At 41.4% G+C, this 14,611-nt stretch overlaps 1 protein-coding gene across 6 annotated transcripts in view; it reads right to left on the bottom strand.

Moving 5' to 3' along the window:
• Positions 1-14,611, bottom strand: part of ESYT2 (extended synaptotagmin 2) — a 97,253-nt gene continuing 82,642 nt past the window's right edge. For 5 of the 6 annotated variants that reach the window (XM_087433836.1, XM_014787591.2, XM_004430576.3 and 2 more), the window contains 7 exons: positions 11,877-12,026; positions 8,510-8,895; positions 7,137-7,235; positions 5,571-5,702; positions 3,940-4,045; positions 3,038-3,087; positions 1-2,919 (listed from right to left, as the gene is read on the bottom strand). In XM_087433836.1, coding sequence (XP_087289962.1) covers positions 2,874-2,919; positions 3,038-3,087; positions 3,940-4,045; positions 5,571-5,702; positions 7,137-7,235; positions 8,510-8,895; positions 11,877-12,026 — 969 coding nt within the window. In that variant the 3' untranslated portion in view covers positions 1-2,873. Of the gene's footprint in view, positions 2,920-3,037; positions 3,088-3,939; positions 4,046-5,570; positions 5,703-7,136; positions 7,236-8,509; positions 8,896-11,876; positions 12,027-14,611 lie in introns of those variants that run through there. The other variant, XR_015552744.1, reaches the window with a different exon arrangement.

Genomic DNA, 14,611 nt, shown 5'->3' on the forward strand with positions numbered 1-14,611 from the left:
TGAGCTAACATAAAAGTTTTATTGAATAAATACATGCATTGTCATGTAAAATTAGTTGAGCAAAAAGGACATTCTGTAATAATAAAAACACCCGCTGCTGTTTCCATCTGCAGGGGTGATGCAGCTGGGACTGGGGTTAAAGGAACAACCATAGTACAAACGCACAAACGGAGTTGCATTTGGCGTAGGTTCTTGAACAAGAAGGGCCGACCTCTTCATGAAGAACATCTGTAAAAGGAATTCTCACAGTACAGAATATAAACTGTGGTAAATACAGCTACGAGGCTTCTTTTGTTTTAATCTGGAACTTGAAAACAACACCTTCATACCTCTGTACTTTAAGGCACAGGATAAGCAACCAACATGAACAAACTGACAGAATTCAAATTCATTTAAGTTAATTTTCCCTCCATTGGTTTGGCTCAATGTAGAAAAGTTATAGTTCCCTTTTTCTAGATGAAACGATTATTAAGAACCAGAAAAGCACATTTTGAGAACTCAAGAGTGTTCCCCACTGCCAGGATCTGGAGTGCTGAGCCTGGCCTTTCCCACAGATACAAGAGCATCCCTTTGAGCACTCCTCTTGCCACAAAACACAGAATCACATCTGGGAGGTGTTTCAGTGTCCTTAGAATCATCCCTTTCCTTTCTTTTATATTAAAAAGAATGGAGCTGGCTGCGAGGGCCTCGGAATCTGCAGGTGGGTCTTAGTCTCCAGCCCCCACCGTCACCACACCAGAGGGCAGGGCATCACGCTGCTAACTGGCTTTATTTGGGCTTTGTAGCTTTCAATGTACTTATTTTGCCTAGTTTAAATAAAGGATTACATCAAGTAAAGTACACATTGAATAGTTTGTAAAGCACATTGGTTGCAAAACCCAAAAGTTTAGGACGTCAGTAAAAATTCTTAGTATCCTAAATTTCAACGAAGGGCCAAAAGCCCTTCAACATACCTGATTTAAAAAAAAACCTCCGTAAATCTAATACTGTGGACAGGCAACCTGTCTTGCTCATGCTACTAAAACACCACAGTAAATGTTTTGTGTGCATATATATCCATGTGTGTATCAGCATATTCATAAACTTCCCTGTACGTTACATAGGAAATGATTTACAATGAGGCTTTAGAGTGACATTTCATTAAACAGGAAACAGTGAGATGATACTGGTCGTTATGAGTACATAAAATGTATTGTGAAGCTACAGACGCCATTATAAACAAACCCGAGGTTCAAAGTGTAAATTAACACAAAATTAAAATCTGCTGGAAGGCAGGAGTGTGCAGCAGTAACAACCAGCATCCGCCACAGGCACTTTGGTAGGTCTGGTCACGTGAGCAGTCCACAGTCCATGAAATGATTTATGGTAAGATCTCCAATTTTAATCACAAAGCTATACTTCCTCAATATATATATATATATATATATACATAATTTTAGAATGTTCTTAGGGCTAAGGAAGTCATTTGCATCATACAGCTTAAAATATTTAAAATTCTTTCTGCATAGGTACATACGTTGTTTATAGGCATGCACAGCTTATGACACTGCTACAGAGCCTCACCTTCCAAGAGGTTTGGAACTCTTAAGTAAATAAAACATGCTTTTAATAATCTAAAAAGAAAAATATATTCCAAAATAAAAACCGTATAACAACATCCCAATACTGAGATGAGTCATGGCATAAGGGAGGAAACCCAGGAAATGGCTATTTACAACCAAGAGCCACTGTGCTGGCAGTTGTGCCGAAACTCTTTGGTCCCGGTGGTGGCCTGTGAATAAGAGCAGAATGAAACCAAGTGCCAGCTCAGGGTGACCTGTCCTCTGTATGATGTTGCACTGATGGACGAATGAAAGAGCTATCAGGGTGACCTGTCCTCTGTATTGGTTTTAACAACATTTCCTATCTACTTACTCTGATCTTTTTGGTGACAATGTGAGCTTGTCTTTCTTTACAGGCTGGGAAAACACTGAAAATTAACAAAGCTCACAACCGACTATTTCACAATAGCCTAACTGCTAACATTGAAAGTCTGTCTATTATATTTTAGGAAAAGTATGATTGTGTATCTGTGTACTATTTCAGAATAAGTTATAACAAGCAATTACAAATAAACTTAAGACATTTCATTTTATGTAGGAAATTTCAGATTAGTACACTATGATTTATGAACCACAACAATTCTCTTAATACTTTCAATTACTCAGTTATACATTTTTCCTTATAAGTACTTCAACTGACTTCTCAATAATACATCTTTCTGTTTATGAAAGTGTTAATATTCTGAATACTTTCTTTCATCATCCATAATGGGCAGAAATACACTAATATTTAATAATCTTTCAGTTTTTCTTTTTAAAAAGAAATACCACAAAATAGGTCACTAGAACTTTTTCCTGCAAAGGCAAAAATGATTATTTGTCATAAGAATTTAATAAGTTTTAGAAGAAAAAAAATATATATTTCCTTGATTCATTTTCTTCTGAATTCAAACCAGCATGTAGATTATAAAAAATAGAGTCTATTTACATGGCATAGTGTACCTCAGTAATATACAAAACAAGGCAATAATAAAGCATATACATATATCCACCTCCTAGTAGATACAACTGACATACAGCTTTACGTAACACAATAATTAAGTACTATCCTATTGTATACTGTAATAACTGGTGAAATACTAGAGGAAATTAAACATACAAAATTTAACGATAATATTGGCCAAATATGCCTAAAATGTCAACATGTTTTATAAAACTATTAACTAAATAGATGAAATTATAAAAATAGTATCAGTACGTCTGTGGGAGGCTGCATTCCGAGCACACGGGTGGGGCAGACACACCAAGGAGGGCTCCTCACACCAGACCCGCCTACGTCACCACGTGTGGTCTTGTCCCGTCTTCCGTGAGGTCGTACCTGAGAGAGCACAGGACGGTGACAAGAGACATGTGGTCAATTGTGGACAGTGTCATCAAATAAACAGTTTTGCGGATTCTCTGTTTATGGTTCGTCTGTCTATGGTAGGGACACTCACCACTGGGTCCAGCCTTTGGCGAGTTCTTCAGACGCCAGACCGACCAACACCTGTGGGTTAAGAACATCCGTAAACGTGGGTTGAAGGGATTCCTTTCAGACTTTTCACCACTTCCTCAATCTCTCCACTCTTCAATCTCTCCACTCTTCTTCTGTCTTTGTCTGGCAACAGAGAACACTCCTCTATTTTGAGTCCCATTTTTCAATCTTTTCTTATCCTTATATTCCTCCTGTGAACTACATGGTTGATTATGTCCAAGAGGTCCTTCCTGTATCGAACAGTCTTAGAATTAAGTTGCTAGGAACTATCAGTGGAGATAATTTATAGGGATACTGGCTCATGTACCATTAATGGTAGAGTAGTGGATGTGGCTTATCTGTAAATGGCATCTACGATTCAAAACTCCTCTTCCCTAACTTAACCTCTATACAAATAATTAAAGTATATGTAATCTAATGCAAGAGTTAAATGTGAATATGGATAAAGACTAGAAGAAATTCAGAGAAATAAAGCCAATGATTTGTTAGAAAAAGAACAGTTGATTGAGGAGACAGAATTGTAGGAGAATATCTTCCTTCGTGTTTTCTTTCAATGTAATACTTGAAAAAATTAAAAAATTAACCTTTTCTTCAACTATAAGTTCATGATATTAGTGTGACTAACATGCCAATAATATAAATATGTAAAAACAATAAAAAGAACTTAAAATATCTTCAAAATGTACCAATGTCTTAGTTGATACGTGGTCTCTCTCAGGGTCCACTATTTTATAAATAAGCATTAATCATAGAGTAAGTTCACCCCTTTCGACTTATATAAGTATGGTCTAGAAAATGCACTTTGGGTAAGTGTTTAATTTTTACAAAGTGTAGGAAACGATGAAGAATGTTTTTCAAACTTACTTTGCCAAGAAGCCCTTTGTCTTTGGACAGGAAGCCGCCACTGTTCTTCACTGCTACGTCCAATGTTCTCCTCTGCACTTCTGGTAGTGAAACGCTAAAATCAAAACTGAAATGGAAAAAGAGGACCTTCCTTAAATTTCTCCATAATTTTGCTGTATTTTATTTTAACTAAAAAATGGCATTTCTGCTTATGAGGCCATTCCAAATGTCATGTTTGTTATTTATTGTAAAATTGAGTTCTGTTAGACGTTTGGATCTGGCATTTCATGAAGACTCAAAAACCAAGTTGTTTTCATTAGTTTCCAAACATAAGACAAGGTCCTGGCATCCTAAGTGGAAGGCCCTACTGCCTTCCCTCACATGTGGGAGGGGCATTCTTTTGAACATAAACACCTGACTCTTTATGGTAGTTAAAGTGTGGACTGTGGATGTAATGTATGACATGCCACTTCACTCATGCAGGCCTAAGGACTAAAGGAGAGTAATTTCAAAGCCTGGGTGAGTGCACTAAAAACAAGTATCATGTAATATAGCTTCACGGAAGGGAAAAGGTCTGCAACATACTTTTCAATGCCCTAAGTCACATGCCACCAACTAAAATGCCTCCGGGGAACCAAGTCCTAGAAGCTGGCTGGTGTGTGGCTAGAGTGCGCCGGCATCTCCGGCAAACCAGAGGACTGAGGGCCTGAGGCCTCATGGGGACACAGCTGGAATGTGGCTGGCCTTCCCATGGAGCTACAGCAGTGAGAAACCCAAATTTGTATGTCGAGCTCCAAACTCTTAAGTGCTGCAGCTAAGAACACGTCATCAAATAAAACATGCCCATGCCTGGATTTAGTGCATGCCTGTCAGTTTCTGACCTTGGTTTAAATAAAGTTAGTGGTGCGAAAACACAATAAATGAGTAGTATCTTAAAAGATGAAATGTAAACCTAATTAAGAGATATTGATATCATTCAACTTTATCATTTCCCAAATGGTGGTGGTTTTTTTAGCTACAGAGGACTATAATGTAAGACACCAAATGTGCACAGATCGAGGCTCTGTAAGTTGGCCTGAAGAACCCCAGGGTCCCCGAGACCCTCCCAGGAGGTCACCACATCAGACTGACTACAGAGCAGATATAAGCCTCTATTAAGCCAGACCACTATGGAGATTTGCAAAAATTAAAACAATAATGCCACTCTTCACTAATTATTTTGTTTTGGAAACCAGTTGTTTTTCACAGGACTATTATATTTTAAAACATCATAGGTTTATTATTATTTTAAAATAAGTTTTAAAATACATGTATTTTAAAATTCTCAGTTTTAATTTATAACTCAGTAAAAATCAATAGACAGAGCCCTCCAGAATGAACGTTCTTTCGGGTCATCCATCATTTGCTCTTTATTTAATCACTAGTCTCCCCGTCCACAGTGTTTACAACTTGGATTTATGATGTTTAGCACTTCTACATGAAGTTCAAAATACTTATTTAACAAGTCCACATCTACTAATATGGAGGAGTTTTTTCACTTACACTTCTCAGCAGTGTGTTAGCTTAAGTGCTTTAGTCATTAAAGGTACTGATCAGGCCTTCCTTAATTTGTTAACCCAAACAGTCTACCCCGAGTTGAGTATACACCATACCTTTGATCAAACACCGGGTTCAATGTTTTCTTTGACACGTGTGTTTTTCTCCTTCCTGACCTCCTCTTGTCTGGTAACAAATACATGCGGACATAGGGGTCAGAGCCATCTTCAGAGAAGGCAATGAGATTTCTTATGACACAAACCAGAGAACACTAGATATTAGAATCTCGGAAAACGACGTCACATTTGAATTTACTATTTTGATTTCATATTTATCTAAACTCTGAGAAGCACAAAGGAGTAAAGCACATTTCTGTCTTCACCCCACGCTCGCCTGCTGGCATCTTTCAAAACTTCAGCAGCTTTGCCTAAGGTGACTTTTGCCTCCATTTTTTGAGCCCAGAGTTTGGGGAATTTTCTGACACCTTGCTCTGCTTCCAACACAGAAACTACTGCGTCATCTTTCCACAGTATTTCTACTCTCTTCTCCCAGTGAGGGAACATGGTCAGCCTTTCAGCCAAATAAAGTAGCCTCCTGGGAGACCCCAGTGAGGCCACGCAGCCACTGTCCACAGGACTCCCGAGCGGCACTCGGCCCTCTCTGGTGCCTGCTCAGGCTGCTGACCCCATTCTCTGCCCTTTGTCCACCTAAACCCTTCACAGACGAGGACCCACCTCCTTCATGTGCACACTGCTCTTTGCCCAGGATGACTGGTTTGAGCCAAACACAATACAGGATTTAACTATGTGCAACCACTTCAAATTATTCCCTTATTGATCAACCTGAAAATCGAGTTAGGAGACTGTTTAGTTGGAGTCCTCTAAAACAGTCTTCTGTTCCCGCATCTCCTATAGGAATTATCTCAGTAGCACGAACATATATGTATTGAACTGAACTCTACATTTATATAATCACATTTCTAAATATCACTAATTTTATCTTCCTATATTTCCAATAGCTTTTTATTATATCCAAATATTTATATCACAACTACTACTGAAACTGACAAGTCATATAAAAGGAAAATAGTCAGCTTCATCCCATCATCATTAATCAAATACGAGTTAAAACAACACTGCCACCTCATGTGACACTTACTAAAGTAGTGTGCTGCATAAGTTAAAATAAATCGTTCCTGATCGTGGGGGAAAAGGCACACTGGTATCCTTGGGTGCCGATGTAGGCTCTTTCTTGACAGACTGGCAATATCTACCATGATCCCATACACTTTTTTGGATCCTTTGAATTTATATAAACCTACTCCTGGAAATTTAATCCCAAGAAGACACTTCAAGAAAAGAAAATATGTTCATTATTGTGTTACATGTAACACAGACATGTAAAACATCCAACAATCAGGAATGTTATATAAACTACAGTATGGCAGTTCAAGGGAGTGTTACAAAGCAATCAAAATGGTTATGAGTAGAAAATGTTTATGAAACAATGTTAAGAACAAAAAAAGAATAAGAACTAAATACTACGATGACAGTCTAACTACAGTACACTCTAATTGCTTTGTTCTTCAAAAATGGAACAAACTGATCTGTTTGGGGAAGCTACAACTAAGTGCATCTCTGCCCTATCCCACGTCTACACCGAGGCCCCGGGCGCCAGCTCACCTGCAGGAGTGCACGACCACCACAAGCTTGTTTCTCTGCGAGCTGTGCCGGATGGTCAGCTGGATCTGCCCCAGGGGAGACTGTCCCAGTGTCGTACCACTGGGGAAACAAAGCAGGCAGTTACAGCTTTCCTCAGACCTCATTGGGGGGCGTGAGTCACTGAGACAACTACTCGGTAAGATCATGTTCATTTAGATAAGATGGAATCAAATCACCCAGGAACTTGAACGTAATTTGAATTTCTGAGTATAAATTAACCAGTCAATTCATATTTTAGTTGAGGGTTAATAAAACATAATTGTAAAAAACTGAAAGCTTCTGCAGTTAGGCCCCAAGTAAAAATGAGACACAAAGGTCTCCTAATTATAAACATCAATTCTGTGGTCTTTGCGAAGTCACATCTAGCCTATAACGACGCAAATCTGCGTATCCTTTCTCAAAGCCCCACAGAAGGCGCCTGCTTTACTTCTCACTGACAGTCATCTGCTGAGACTGCCAACAGTCCTCTCTTCTACTTCTCTTTCTCAAGGTTGAAGCACGGACTCCCAAGACAACCAATGGCTGCTCTGGCTTAGTGCTCCCCATGATCATCCTGGCTACTCCCCACATTTAGCTCCTGAGAAAAAGTGATTTCTGGTTTAAAATTCTATTTCCTTCCAGAGCAAGAGGGAGGAAGGGACTGACTTTTTTCCAAAACAGCGGATATGAGAAACTACAAAGGAGAAAAGTGCAGAGTTGGGTCCCTCCAACCACCAGGAGAACACGCTGCACCTCCGCCTCCACTTATTACTCAACATACCTCTCAGAACAACAAATAAGGAAAACTGCTTCAAAGGGCAACTTGATCCCTCTTGCTGAGGGAAAAAGGTTAACGTCTGAAGCTTGTGATAGCTGCAGACTGTTTTTTCCTCCTTATCTAAAGAAATCATAAACACATCTATAAATCATGGGGCTTAAATAAGAAATCGACACAAACATCCAAAGACACACAAAAGTGACTTGGTAGTAATAATGGGGCGTTGACCAAACATGAAAGAATAGGACCTATTCTTATACACCAGACAGACGCCAATCACTATATGCAGATTCAACAGTCAGTTCTAGTCTCTGCCTTCCTGGTCTGAGGACTGGCACACAGGAGCTGCAGAGCCTCTCCCACCCGTGGAACCTGTCACCCCATTGTTCTCCAGCCTTTAAATGAGCCAGATATTAGGCTCTAGAAAATGGCAGGCTTTACTTTGAAAGTCAGACTCAGTGAGTGACAGGGCAATGTCCCCTGAAGCTCTTTCAGCTAACTTCAGACAGTGTGCCCTCCCTGCAGCACAGGAGATGCGCACTCTGATTCAACAAGAGCAAAGTGAGTGTCTAGTTACTTTTCAAGCTGCCGCAGCCTCTGCCGAAGTTCCTGTGTGGCGATGGGCAGTGATATGTCCGAGGCTATGCTTGGGGTGGGCTCCTTGACAGAAATATGGCTGGGGGAGCAGGCAGGGCCGGCTTGGAGGCTGGAGGAGCTTCTGCCTAGGTCTCGTGGCCCCAGAGGGCTGGCTTCCGAAGGCTGGGGTCTCTCCTCCATGGTGGGCTTATCACCACCCCCAATTACTGGTGTGGACGGGGCTGTGCTGCTGTTGCCAGCGCCTGGTGACACTGACATCTGAGATCTAACAGATACTTTTCTCCCTTCTTTGGAAACAGAGGGTCGCTTTACTTGAGCTGAGTGTTGGTGGTCTGGAGACCTCTCTTGCTTTTCAAGGTGGAGTACCTAGAGGTGGAAATAAACACAAAATTAATATCGCTGACACTGGTAACAGCCTGATACACGAACAGCTTTTCATTTACAAATGTTTCTTTACAACTTGGCACAAAATATTGAAAATAATCTAGTCTATCAGTTCAGCTATTCTATTATTAAAGTAATACCATATTACAGGGGCCAGCCCGGTGGCGTAGCGGTTAAGTTCACGTGCTTTGCTTTGGCGGCCCCGGGGTTCATAGGTTCAGATCCCGGGTGCAGACCTAGGCACTGCTCATCAAGCCATGCTGTGGTGGGCACCCCACATATAAAGTAGAGGAAGATGGGCACAGATGTTAGCCCAGGGCCAATCTTCCTCAGCAAAAAATATAAATAAATAAATAAAATAAAAGTAATACCATATTACAGAAAGTTTAGAAAAAGGGAAGTTTAAGTACAAAATATCACTTCTATGATGTAAACGTCATTTCTGTGTATTTCTTTTCAGCCTCTTCCATCTGTATGCATTTCTGCACAGTTGGGGGGCAATGTTATTGCTGGAAGAGCCTGAATCACATGCCCTAGACAGGAAACTAATCTCTTATCCGACACAGGTGGCCTCCACCAGCAAAGCTGGGGAAAGGATGGGAGTTGAGGACACCTCTACCCAGCAGGGTTAACCCAAACACCCAGCATCAAAGTGAGAGCAGCCTTCAACTCGTTCATCTTGTGACGGCACATGGATCGTTCACTTTGTTAGCTTTTATTTTATTTATTTATTTTTTTTCCCCTAAAGCCCCAGGCGATAGTTGTAAGTCATAGTTGCACATTCTTCTAGTTGCTGTATGTGGGACGCGGCCTCAGCATGGCCAGAGAAGCAGTGCGTCTGTGCGAGCCCGGGATCCGATCCCGGGCCGCCTGCATCAGAGCGCACGCACTTAACCGCTAAGCCACAGGGCCGGCCCCTTTGTTAGCTTTTAATATTTACTTTTAACGTACACAATATTCCACTGAGCAGAGTCTGTACTCCATAAACTCCTGCACTCTGGGGTTATTATGATGGCTTGAAGTTTTTTCCTGCTTTTAAGAAATAATGCTGCAGCAAACATCTTTATGTCCATGGCCTCTCCACATCCTATATTATTACCAGAAGTCAGATTTCCAGAGAAAGGGTCCCTGGTCCAAGGGGCTCTGTGATTTATAGCCTGGAAACACTACAGTCCTCTCAGGAAAGGCTGTACTGATACCCAGGGCCATGACCAGGTGCAAAGAGACCATTTCCACTGCACCCTCCACAGACTAGGTTTGTTCTAATTTTTTAAAAAAGTTGGTTCTTCATTTTAATTTGCATTTTTAATTTTTATTTTATTTATTTATTTAATTTTTGCTGAGGAAGATTAGCCCTGGACTAACATCTGTGCCAATCTTCCTCCACTTTATATGTGGGTCGCTGCCACAACATGGCTGATGAGTGGCGTAGGTCCGCACCCGAAGCAGAACACGCCAAACTTAAACCACTACACCACGGGGCCGGCCCCTCTTAATTCGCATTTTTTAAATTAGTGAGTTTTAGGGCCGGCCCCATGGCTTAGTGGTTAAGTGCGCGCGCTCCACTGCTGGTGGCCCGGGTTCGGATCCTGGGCATGCACGGACACACCGCTTCTCCGGCCGTGCTGAGGCCGCGTCCCACATACAGCAACTAGAAGGATGTGCAGCTATGACACACAACAATCTACTGGGGCTTTGGAGGGAAAAAATAAATAAATAAAATCTTTAAAAAAAAAAAAATAAATAAATAAATAAATTAGTGAGTTTTAGGGGCCGGCCTGGTGGTGCAAGTGGTTAAGTATGCGCGCTCCACTGCGGCGGCCCGCGGTTCGCGGGTTCGGATCCCGGGCGCACACTGACGCACCGCTTGTCAAGCCATGCTGTGGCGGCGTCTCATATAAGGTGGAGGAAGATGGGTATGGATGTTAGCCCACGGCCAGTCTTCCTCAGCAAAAAAGAGGAGGATTGGCAGATGTTAGCTCAGGGCCGATCTTCCTCACAAAAAAATAAATAAATAGGGGCTGGCCCGGTGGTGCAAGCGGTTGGGTGCGCGCGCTCTGCTGCGGCGGCCCAGGGTTCGCTGGTTCGGATCCCGGGCGCGCACCGACACACTGCTTGGCAAGCCATGCTGTGGCGGCGTCCCATATAAAGTGGAGGAAGATGGGCACAGACGTTAGCTCAGGGCCGTCTTCCTCAGCAAAAAAAGAGGAGGATTGGCGGATGTTAGCACAGGGCTGATCTCCTCACAAAAAATAAATAAATAAATAAATAAATAAATAAATAAATAAATAAATTAGTGAGTTTTAGCATTTCCCCATATGTTTGTCAGTTTTATTTTCAACATTTCCTTAGATACTTACAAATGAACTATTGTCTATTTTGAAAAAAATTCTTTTTTTCTGTAATTTCTACCATTTTGTAGAGTTTTATTAAATTCTCTCTTCTGAGTGACCTTTGAAAATCTAACGTTAGCAGAAAACTTTGTTGACCCAGACAGTAATACCTACTGGAGCAAAGGGTGAAAAAATGGTTGGCTGGATTCACGTGAAAGCATAAGGAATAATTCTGGGCCTGCTCAAGCAATCTGGAACTACTACTTCTGTCAGATGTTTGAGTCTGAGTCTTAATCATCTCTCCCCTGAGCGCCCACAACATTCAGCAATAGTTTCCATGCTCCCAAAACAAGCTCCTTCCTGTTAGCCCCTGGCCCTGTAGCCAGCAATGTGATCACTATCTACCCGTATCCTGTGGCTGTCATTGTGATCACCGTCCACCCATGTCCTATGCCCTGTGGCTGTCATCATGATCGCTGTCCACCTGTGCCCTGCGACCAGCACTGTGAGCATGGTCCACCCAGGTCCCGTGCCCTCTACCACACACTGAAGCAGTGACTACCCTTGAGCATCACCACCGTAGCCCGCTCTCCCATCCACTCCTGGATTTACTGTGGGAGACTACAGTACCCTGAGGGCAATCTTCATCTTCAGAGTGCTGTTTGGACCTGAATTACTGAGTTGGAATCGCTGGTTCATGGTCATATCATCGCTGTTGAGGAGCTGACTGAGAGGGATCTTCAGATTCCCCAGAGAACACTGATGTTGTTCATCCTTGACCTGCGAAACACATGACAGAAAACACTCAGCTCTGAGGACAAATGTAGAAAGGTCCAAAATTGAGTCTTTAAAAAACATATTTCAGCCATCTCCTTCTATGTAGTATTTCCATAAATGATTAACACAGTAGGAAACCTCCTCAGGAAGACACAAATTGCAACAAGTGATGTTACAATGTATCTATGTTACATGTATCTGTCATTTCCTCATCACACAATTATAATGAGCAAAAAAAAGAGAACACCATGTTTTTGAATCTATTACAAGAATCCAGATCTAAGAGGCAGCAATCTACACAAATCTGAAGATTAGAAAGAAATGCCTTAAACCCTGTGAAAATGGTGACAATACACATAGTGATGTGTCAAGTTTCTACTGGTGACACTTGTTTATAGAGAAAAAACATTTCTAATGTTTTCTCTTCCTTCCCTGTTCAAAATCTATACGGTTGTTTTGAAAATTTACCATATCTGCTTTAAAGGCATGGCGATTTCTGTCTCCTGAACAATAACCTTCAGCATCACCTCTGAAAATAGTTTGACCAAATAGAGTAAGAATGTAGGTGGTTTCACAGGCTATATGAAAAGTCAAAGAAGTTAACTACACATGAAAACCTAAAAGCCTGATTGCTTATTTCTTTTTAAACCGCAACCACAAAAGCATTTTTAAATGAAATAACGAGACAATGTTTGCAGAACTTTTTAAAAGTTAATACAAAAATTAGCTGGACATACACATTTCGTATAAAACAGAACGTGAAAATATAAAATAAACACAGAATAAAGGAACAGTCTGGGCGCGCCTGACAGTGACTTGGGGTCTGTCAAGGAGACATGAGAACTCCATGGCAGGACATCCCCTCTCAGACCTCAGGATCTCAGGGGGCTGAGGAACCAAGTCAGAGCTGTATAATCCAAATGGAAATGGAGGCCCTCAAACTTCTCCAAGATTGAACGTTGGAAAGTAGGCCACGTCAAAAAAGAAATACAGGAGCCAGAACTGTTTGGACTGGCACATTTAGTAGACTCACCACTAGGATAACCACAAAAGCTGTGTGATCCACCTACTAGCACTTTCCTTTAAGCTAAGATAATGTGAGAGGAGGGAAGAACATACAACCATTGAAAGTAGCAGGCATACATCCAAGAAGCTCCCTCTAATTCCTCCTGAGTGTACAATTTATATATAGCATATATTTTAAAACATGCAAATGGAGGACTTCTGCTTCTGGCCGTGATGGAGTAAAAGGAACTAAGTTTACCATCCCACCTGAGCTTAAAAACCAGACAAAATATATGAGACAATGGGTTTTAGATTGGACAACACAAGACACTGGACACAGAAGTGCCCTGAGAGACTGGAAACAAGTGAGGTGAGCCCAACAACTGGTCTGGTCACTGCCTGGTGAGTGTCCAGGCCAGAGTGCCAGTATGAGGATCCCAGACAGAAGCCAGTGGGCCCCCTGAGTTAAGGACACGAGGTGAAAAAATCAGCGAACAGGAGGTGCGGAAGAAGAGAGAGCTCCAAGGAGAGAGCTAGAGGCCTCTGAGGGTGTCTTCAGCTGATCAGCACATGTGAGGGAGTAAACCACCTGAGGCCAGAAAAGATGCCCCAGGAGGAGCAGGGAGACAATTCCCAGAGCACAAAGGGCTGCAGGTAGTATCCATTCCAAACAGAGAGGAGAAATCTTATAACACCTGGGGCATCAGACTAATGAGGCCACATGATCCCAAGACTCAAGGCTGTCAGGTCTGCCTAACAAAGCTTGAAAGGCTCAAAGTGTTTCCCAGTAACTTACCTGCAAATAAGAACAAAGCACCAAAGTATTTAAAGGAATACAAAAATCCAACACTCAATAATGTAAAATTCACCATGAAAAATAACCAGGCAACCAAAGAAGCAGGAATATATGACCCATAATGAGGGTTAAAATCAGTCATAGAAGCAGATTCAACAATTATACAGATGACAGAATTAGTAATGAGGCACTAATTAGACACTTGAGGTGGGGAAAAATTGGAGGAAGTAATCGCCAAAAATTTTCCAAACTTAACAACAGCAGACTTCTCATCAGAAACAACGCAAGACGGAAGACAGTGGAAGAAAAAAATCTGTTAACCAAAAATTTTATAACTTATGAAAATATCTTTCAAAAATAAAGGTGAAACAGAGACTTTTTCAGACATACAAATGCTGAAAAAATTCATCTCCAGCAGACCAGCTCTACAGAGACTGTTAAAGGAAGTCCTTCAGGCAGAAGGAAGATCTCATCAGGTGGAAATCGGAATCTATACGAAGGAATCAGGAACCCTGGGATGGTAAATGTGTGGCTAAACAGGAAAGACTACTTCTTTACTTTTTTTAAAGCTCTTTAAAACATAAGTAATTGTTTAAAACAAAACCAGTAAAATATCTTGTGGGATTAAACACACAGCAGTAAAATGTAGGACGACAAGAGCACGAAGTCCAGGAGGGAGGAAACAGAAGTATGCCACAGAAGGTTGCTCTATTATCTGCGACCTGGTACACTACTTAAAGGTAGACGACTGTAAGTCAAAGATGTGTACCAGAAACCCTGGAGCAAC

Source organism: Ceratotherium simum, chromosome 1 (assembly GCF_057802395.1).
Source record: "Ceratotherium simum simum isolate JZ-2026a chromosome 1, ASM5780239v1, whole genome shotgun sequence".
NCBI classification, from domain to species: Eukaryota; Metazoa; Chordata; class Mammalia; order Perissodactyla; family Rhinocerotidae; genus Ceratotherium; species Ceratotherium simum.